General features: G+C 34.0%; 1 protein-coding gene across 1 annotated transcript; it reads left to right on the top strand.

Annotated features, from left to right (window-relative positions):
* Positions 1-3,329: 3,329 nt before the first annotated feature.
* Positions 3,330-9,254, top strand: LOC142221227 (uncharacterized). Its single transcript, XM_075290898.1, has 3 exons — positions 3,330-3,457; positions 3,621-4,088; positions 8,881-9,254. Exons 1-3 carry the CDS (start codon positions 3,401-3,403, stop codon positions 9,202-9,204), a joined length of 849 nt encoding a protein of 282 aa, XP_075147013.1. The 5' UTR covers positions 3,330-3,400; the 3' UTR covers positions 9,205-9,254.

Genomic DNA, 9,254 nt, shown 5'->3' with positions numbered 1-9,254 from the left:
GCGCAGGGTATAATAATATGCATTTAATACTAGCGACGCCATCTATGTGTCAGACCGGGGACTTATCAGCCGACCTGTTATTTTGTAGTTAAGATTTCTCCAATTTGAAAAAATTTGACTTTAAATTTTTGTTTGTGTACTTTAGTTATATAAATTAAAAAATGGTGAAAATTTATACGCAAATGAAGCATGACCATTTATTAAATTCGTATACCCCGAAAATAGTTCAGAATTTCTTAAAATTTGTAAATTTTATAACATGTGTGCCCAACTACGAATTTTTTTTCAACTAGTAAAAATATTAAAACAATTTCTGGAATTTATCAAAAATATTTACTTATTTTTGTGATATCGGCATTTGTAATTTAGCGTAGGTAAAATTTTCTCAATTACACCACAATAATTCACTTTTTTTATAGCGTATCATTGTAAAATTGAAATAAATTTTGTTTATAAATATTAAAACTTGTGTTTTACTTTATTTTTAGCTGAGTGGACTCGGTCATTGCGGAATGGTATCACGGTTGCTAGATTTGTTTTAAGAGAGATTCTCAACTTTTAGAAAGTATATCCCCAAACATATCCTCAACCTAAAAATATTTCCTCATGGAAAATCCCCAAAGAAAATTTGATATAATTTTTATGTATATAGATTTTGTTATATAAAGAAATTCTTTAATTGGTAAGGACTTCAAAAAGACTGTCAGGTAGCCAACGGTTGAAAAAAAATTGTCAAACTTCTTTAACAATTTGCCCTAGTTCAAGAGCTGTAGCCGAAAAACGGGAAAGATCGGTGAAAAATGTGGTAATTTATTCGACATTTTTTGGGTTTGAGCATAAATATGAAAATTTTCAGACTTAATATATTTATCATTTTTTTGGCCGAGTTAAGAGCTACAACTTTGCTGAAGACTGCAAAAACATTCACTGCAGTTTTCGAAATCGAAAAATAGAAGAAAATTGCAAAAGTGCTAAAAATCGAATTTGGCGAAAAAAAAACTATAGAGGCTCATAAAAAACGAACGGCAACCCACTCTATTAAAATCCAGATATTATTTTTCTACTTGCATCGAGTAATTTCGGCTGATATAAGTGATTTTTAGTTTGGAATTTGTTTGTTGCATTGTGTAATACGGCTATATAAGAATAGGAAGAATTCTGTGTATACGGGTATGTATAACTTCACGATATACAATTTGATGCAATAATAAATTTCGGTGCAAAAAGTTTTGTTTGATAAAAATTTAGCTTGGAAACAAATTAATTAATTTCTTTGTATGTAAACGTATATTCCCTTTTCGTGAACAGCTTGCCAGTAGCTGTTGCACTCCCCCACTTGATAGGCGGATAACATTTTAATCAATTTCAAATTATTATTATGTTTTTTGTTCGATATCATAATTAAATAAAATAGCATTTTGTTAAAATATTGAACTGATAACTTGTAGAGACATACACTAAAAAAAAAACTAGGTTTCAAAGCTTGTAAATACTGGGAAATGTCACTAGCATTGCTAAGAGGAGTTAATCAACCACTGAAAAAAATGTTTAGGGAACTCACACAGAAAAAAATTTCACGAAAATGTTTCCAATTGAAATCTTAATTGAGTTTTAAAAATTATTCAATTAAAAATGTAATTGATTCAACAAATTATTTAATTGCAACAAAAATCAATCACACAAATTAATACTATCAATTAATTTTTTAATTGGATCAATTGATTTTTTAATTGGATCAATTAATTTTTTAATTGGCTGTCAATTAATTTTTTAATTGATACTATCATTTCTGTGATTGAAGACATTACGTGACTGAATTAGAAAAAAATCATTTGTGTACATGACAAAACGGACATGCGCAATGCACCAAGATGTTAGCCATGTCTTATCCTTTTAATTCAAATACTAAGTTTCAATATTTCTGTTAACTATTCTTATGTTATGCAGGCTGGCTTTTCGTCAAAATTATTCGCTTACTCCAATGATAGGTTGCAATTTCTTGAGTTGTAGTCAACAAGTACACCAGGGAATTAAGTTTTCCTGGTTTTGTCAACACTTTAAGGAAATCTCAAAATGTGCAGTATAATTTAGTTAAATTTTCGTACGACGTAGTTCATTTTTGCTATATCTGTGTACTTTAAAAACAAAAACAAGTATGTATGTATTTTCTATAGAAATAAAATTTTCACAAAATTTTCTATAGAAAGAAAATTTTGACCAAATTTTCTACAGAAATAAAATTTCAACAAACTTTTCTATAGAAATAAAACTTTAATAAAATTTTCATAGAAATAAAATTTTGACAAAATTTTCTATTGAAAAAAATGTTTAACAAAAATTTTCTATAGAAATAAAATTTTAACAAAAATTTTCTATAGAAATAAAATTTTAACAAAATGTTCTGTAGAAATAAAATTTTGACAAAATTTTCTATAGAAATAAAATTTTGGTAGATTATTTTTGGCTCGAGTGGCAACATCATGTACCAAATTTCAGCCGGATCTGATGAAATTTGCTTCTCCTTGAGGCTCCGCAAGCCAAATCTGGGGATCGGTTTATGTGGGGGCTATATATAATTATGAAGTGATGTGGACCAATTTTTGCGTGGTTGTTAGAGACCATGTACCAAATTTCAGCAAGATCGTATGAAATTTGCTTCTCTTTGAGGCTCCGCAAGCCAAATCTGGGGATCGGTTTATATGGGGACTATATATAATTATGGACCGATGTGGACCAATTTTTGCGTGGTTGTTAGAGACCATATGCCAACACCGTGTACCAAATTTCAGCCGGATCGGATGAAATATGTTTCTGTTAGAGGTTCCACAAACCAAATCTGAGGGTCCTTTGATATGGGGGCTATACGTAAAAGTGGACCGATATGGCCCATTTGCAATATCGTTTGACCTACATCAATAACAATTACTTGTGCCAAGTTTCAAGTCGATAGCTTGTTTCGTTCGGAAGTTAGAGTGATTTCAACAGACGGACGGACGGACATGCTTAGATCGACTCAGAATTTCACCACGACCCAGAATATATATACTTTATGGGGTCTTAGAGCAATATTTCGATGTTTTACAAACGGAATGACAAAGTTAATATACCCCCATCCAATGGTGGAGGGTATAAAAATGTTCCTAATGTTGCTTAAATTACGTCAAATAAAATTTATCTTGCATGATTTTTCCTAAATTTTCTAATTTAAAAACAATTTTCAGTGTATATGTGTGAATTTTATTTAGCTAATCAAAAGATAACATAGCTGACATTATTTAATAATTGGCAAGTTTATTAATAATAGATAAAATGATATTAAAAGGGAACTATAAAATCGTCTTCATTTTCCAAAAACCTAATCAGTCGTTTTCATTCAGTTGTAGCGATTATTCAATTAAAAATGGTCTACTCCAAAGTTCTCACAGTGCTTTTGATTGTTGCTGCTTCATCGGCACAGGTAATAAAATTTGTGGTACAATAAATACAATTTTTGGTAACATAAATAAATTTGAAATTATATTATAATAAATCCAAAACTAAATTTTAATTAAACGAAATCGGCCCCATATGATTTAAAGTTCGATTATCTATTAAACTCTTAATTCTTTGCTTCATTTCAGAAATCTAACGATAATTCCACTCAACATACTGATGACTATATTGCTGCAAATCGCCGCCACTACAATGATATGATTAAGGATTATGACAATCAATTGCAAGAATTCCAAGCTGTATATGAGGCACGCATATCCACCATAGACATCCAGTTGAATTTCCTCATCGAGACGATACACGAAACTGATGAACGTCTTGATACATTGGAAATTTTAAGTGATCATGCTGAGGAATGTGTTGAGAAATATAAATTTACTCTACCCAATGAAAATAATACCACGGCTATGATCCATAATTGTTCGGATAATGCAATGAGACAATACAATAACTTGGTGGCTGCTCCCATGGAGACTCGCAAGAATTTGGAAGATTATTATTATGGAACATTTGAGAAGGAATTGTCTAAATGCAGTAATATTAGTTCAAATATGAATAACACTCAAATGAACTATACTGTTTGTGTTACTACTGTGGTAAGTTGGACATTGATTATGGTTAACGATATGGAGAGTTGTATATCGTTTGGGGAAAATGAAGAAGCCTTTAAATCTTAAATAATAACTAGTGAAAATGAGTACCACTCGTGGTAGCAGGAATATATAGAATTTCAGGTGAATTTGTTGAAATATACTCCCTTCGGTTCAAATGGCGCGGTTCCTGAAGTTACATTGAAAATATCGACATATGGAGACTATATCAGATTCTGGATTTGTAAGAACAAATTCCTGCCATCTGGCAAGCCTAGGTGGAGGGGCTTGCCAGATGGCAGGGATTCGCATGGATTGTCCCGGAATTTCTTCTCCAGAAAGTGTCCAGAATCTTTTACAAAATTTGTCCCGAGTCTTTCACAAAATCCCGAAATTTCAATTCCTCAAGGCATATATTTTTTTTATTTTTCCCATTTCATAGAAAAAAAGATTTGAAATTAAATCGCTTGGACTTGAACTTTCATACTTTTTAAATGTACGTTTGTCTGTCAAATTTTCTGCCATTTCATTCAATCTCATCACTAGCAGAAACAAATCAAATGACTATCACAGCCTTTCGAATCATCAGCTGTCACTTGAGCAGTAAATGTAAAAAAAATATACGCACATATCTAATTTTATTTCAAACTCCCGTTTTCTGTGAAAAGTATTTTTACAAATTACAATTATCAGTTCACGGTTAGTGACCAACTCCATTCAAGTCTGTATTCCCTGCCAAAATTTCAATATCAATTTTATCCCTCTCACTACCATAGACTCTTCAGAGACACTATAACAATCGTCAACTGTGATGCGAAATATACCTAAATTCATATCCATGGCGATACACAAATTCTTAAGATGGAATTACATACCATGCGTTAATGCGTCCGTTGATTGAAGAGTTGAATTTTCTCTTTCAAAGCAACAGCTCGGTTAGAGTGCTTCCATCAACTCACGGATTAACGCATGATATGTAATTCAACCTTTAGTATCGAAAGGCACTACGAAAGAAGCGGCGATTGATACTTCAGATTTAAATTTTGTTTGTCATAATGAAAGTAATTTCCAGTAAATATGAGTTTAGGCTTCCGACTTTCAAAGAACAACTTGTTATAAGATCACCGCAGCCATCTTTGGAGAAAGTTTCAGATGCTCCAACATTTTTAGGAATTTCAAAGTCTGCAGGCAATAACGACTACGATATGGCGTTTATGCAAATTTACTAAAAGAAATACCAATTGAAGAAATATGGCCAACTATTTTTTGAAAAATGTGACTGTTTTTGCTTGTCCCGACAAAACCCGGAATGTACGGCGCATTGTCCCGGATTTCGGCAACCACCATCTGGCAACCCTACCTCCACCATAAGATGAGGGTTATATTAACTGTGTCATTCCGTTTGCAACACATCGATGTACAGGTCTAATACCCCATTATGTATATATATTCTGGATCGTGGTGAAATTCTAAGTCGATCTCGCGATGTCCATCAGGCTATCCGCCAACAAGTAGTTGTTATCGATCTAGGTCGGATGGGACCACTTTTAGGTATAGCCCATCCAGCTATCGTCCAAAAATTTGTCCATAATTATATGTAGTCCCCATATAAACCGATCCTGTTGAAATTTGGTATGTAATGCCAGAATATGCTTTTTTTTACTCATGCAAAAATTGGAATCAAATTTCACTTCTGAGTCCTCCATAATAACAGTGCGAACATTCGTTCATATCGATTCATAATTATTTATAGATTCCTCTATATAAACCGATAAAGAACTGAATTGGCATATATATAATCTACCTTTTTATACCCACCACCATAGAATGGTGATGGGGTTGTAATAAGTTTGTCATTCCGTTTGTAACACATCGATCAGGGAGAAATTCTAAGACGATATAACCATGTCGGTCTGTCCGTCTGTCTGGCTGTCTGTCTGTTGTAATCGCGCTACAATCTTTAATAATGAAGCAATCGTTCCGAAATGTTGCACAAAGACAGTTCAAGTTCAAAGATGGGCTATACCGGTCCAAATTTTGATATAGTCCCCATATAAACCGACCTCCCGATTTGGAGTTTTGAGGCTACAAATACCATATTTTTATCCAATTTGCCTGAAATTTGGAGTCTAAAGGTATTTTAGGACACTAAAGAGGTGTGCCGAAAATGGTGAGTATCGGTTATATACACCGATCTTCCGATTTTACTTCTTGGGCTTCTAAAATTCTTATACAATTTGCCTGAAATTGGAAATCTAGAGGTATTTTAGGACCGTAAAGAGGTGTGCCAAAAATGCCGTGTATCGGTCCATGGTTTGGTATAGTCCCCTTATAGACCGATATCCCGATTTTATTTCTTGGGATTCTAGAAACCGTAGTTTTTATCCAATTTTCTTGAAATTGGAAATCTATGTTAAAGGTTTTAGGACCATAAATCGGTGTGCCGACTATATTGTATATCGGTACAGTTTTTGATATAGCCCCCTTATAAACCGGCCCTCCGATTTGAGGTCTACAATCTAGAACTACAAAGTGGTTTCACTGCAATGTGGAACGCCGTTCGGACTCGGCTATAAAAAGGAGATCCCTTGTCATTGAGCTTAACATGGAATCGGGCAGCACTCAGTGATAAGAGAGAAGTTCACCAATGTGGTATCACAATAGTCTAAGTGAGCCTGATACATCGGGCTGCCACCTAACCTAGAACTACAATTAGATGTGCTGAATATTGTGTATCCGCCCATGTTTTTCGCATAACCCCCATAAGACCGACCTTCCGATTTAACTCCGTAGTTTTCATTCGATTTGCCTTAAATTGTAAATAACAGGTTGGCTGATAAGTCCCCGGTCTGACACATAGATGGCGTCGCTAGTATTAAATGCATATTATTTTTTTTAGTACAAACCTTCAAATGATTTGTGTCAAAATTGGCCGTCTGTAAGTCAATTAGTTTGTGAGATAGAGCGTCTTTTGTGAAGCAACTTTTGTTATTGTGAAAAAAAAATGGAAAAAAGGACTTTCGTGTTTTGATAAAATACTGTTTTCTGAAGGGAAAAAAATACGGTGGAAGCAAAAACTTGGCTTGATAATGAGTTTCCGGACTCTCCCAAAGGGAAATCAACAATAATTGATTGGTATGCAAAATTCAAGCGTGGTGAAATGAGCGCGGAGGACCGTGAACGCAGTGGACGCCCGAAAGAAGTGGTGCCAACGAAAACATCAAAAAAATCCACAAAATGATTTTGAATGACCGTAAAATGAAGCTGATCGAAATAGCAGAGGCTTTAAAGATGTCAAAGGAACGTGTTAGTCATATCATTCATCAATATTTGGATATGCGGAAGCTCTGTGCAAAATGGGTGCCGCGCGAGCTCACATTTGACCAAAAACAACAACGTGTTGATGATTCTGAGCGGTGTTTGCAGATGTTAACTCGTAATACACCCGAGTTTTTCCGTCGATATGTGACAATGGATGAAACATGGCTCCATCACTACACTCCTGAGTCCAATCGACAGTCGGCTGAGTGGACAGCGATCGGTGAACCGTCTCCGAAGCGTGTGAAGACTCAAAAGTCCGCTGGCAAAGTAATGGCCTCTGTTTTTTGGGATGCTCATGGAATAATTTTTATCGATTATCTTGAGAAGGGAAAAACCATCAACAGTGACTATTATATGGCATTATTGGAGCGTTTGAAGGTCGAAATCGTGGCAAAACGGCCCCATATGAAGAAGAAAAAAATATTGTTCCCCCAAGACAACGCACCGTGCCACAAGTCATTGAGAACGATGGCAAAAATTCATGAACTGGGCTTCGAATTGCTTCCCCACCCACCGTATTCTCCAGATCTGACCCCCAGCGACTTTTTCTTGTTCTCAGACCTCAAAAGGATGCTCGCAGGGAAAAAATTTGGCTGCAATGAAGAGGTGATCGCCGAAACTGAAGCCTATTTTGAGGCAAAACCGAAGGAGTACTACCAAAATGGTATCAAAAAATTGGAAGGTTGTTATAATCGTTGTATCGCTCTTGAAGGGAACTATGGTGAACAATAAAAACGAATTTTGACAAAAAAATGTGTTTTTCTTTGTAAAGCTGAGTACTATGTTCAGTTTTCAAGCTGAAAACCCGCTTATTTTCACGGTTACTTTTTTAATTTAATTAAATTATAAATACAAAATGGTTCACAATCAATTCCTTAGATCTTTTCCATTCATTATTTCGCAGGACTTTTTATAAATTTAATCGTCTTCATATAGATTTGTGTACTTTTAATTTAGTGTTTTGGTGAAAAATACGAACATATTACTCACCTTTAGACCGGGGACTTATCAGCCAACCTGTTATAAAGATATTTTAGATCCACAAAAAAGTGTATAGGATTTAGCTTGAGGGTACATAATGAAAATTGGATCTGAATGTAAAATTTTCAGATTTTACTTCTCGTAATCAATTCAATAATGGGGGTAAAATTCTACAGATTTTAGATTTCAAATCAAGACGTTATTTCATTATTTTCTTGCACACTTATACCAGATATTTATGATTCCTTTAAAACTCAAACAAAAATGGTTCTTATAAATCGAAAATCTTATCTAGTCTTCATACGATTATCTTCGAGAATCGTACTGGTTGAACTGATCTACTTAGGGGAATATCTGTCATCAAACCCCCTGTTTGTTTTTTATATATGATAAAACTTAAAAATTCCTTCATTCAAATAATCCCTATTATCAATATTGTTTTTTTTTGTAATAAATTAATTTTATTGAGTTTTTAAAAATTATTCTTAATATTTAGATCTCTGAAGCCGATACCTACGCTGCAAACAATCACAAACTGTTCGAAAGTCAAATGGATGTTGCTAAATGTTCCGCCGATGGCTACGTTAAGTCTGCATTGGATTGTAGCTACTCTGCTCAAAATGATGCTCTTACAATGATTTCTGGTACCAATACAATAATCAATAATTGCATCCAAGGTATTGCATCTTCGACTGGCTATTATTGTGATTATGTTGAAAGAATTCCATCGTCCTCTGTGAACAGTACTAATCAAACTATGCCGAATCCTTTCTATGGCCGTAATGAAACGTTAGGATGTCTGATGTTGGACATTGTATAAAGCGAATGTACAAAAAATAATAAATGCATAATTAACTATATATAAAATTA

Source organism: Haematobia irritans, chromosome 1 (assembly GCF_050003625.1).
Source record: "Haematobia irritans isolate KBUSLIRL chromosome 1, ASM5000362v1, whole genome shotgun sequence".
NCBI classification, from domain to species: Eukaryota; Metazoa; Arthropoda; class Insecta; order Diptera; family Muscidae; genus Haematobia; species Haematobia irritans.
The sequence above is the reverse complement of the archived record's forward strand: the minus strand, read 5'-3'. Positions and strand labels throughout refer to the sequence as shown.

Coding starts and splice junctions, on each gene's coding strand:
- LOC142221227 (XM_075290898.1), top strand. CDS start 3,401: ATGGTCTACTCCAAAGTTCTCACAGTGCTTTTGATTGTTGCTGCTTCA. Junction 3,458..3,620: donor TTGCTGCTTCATCGGCACAG/GTAATAAAATTT, acceptor GCTTCATTTCAG/AAATCTAACGATAATTCCAC. Junction 4,089..8,880: donor CTGTTTGTGTTACTACTGTG/GTAAGTTGGACA, acceptor CTTAATATTTAG/ATCTCTGAAGCCGATACCTA.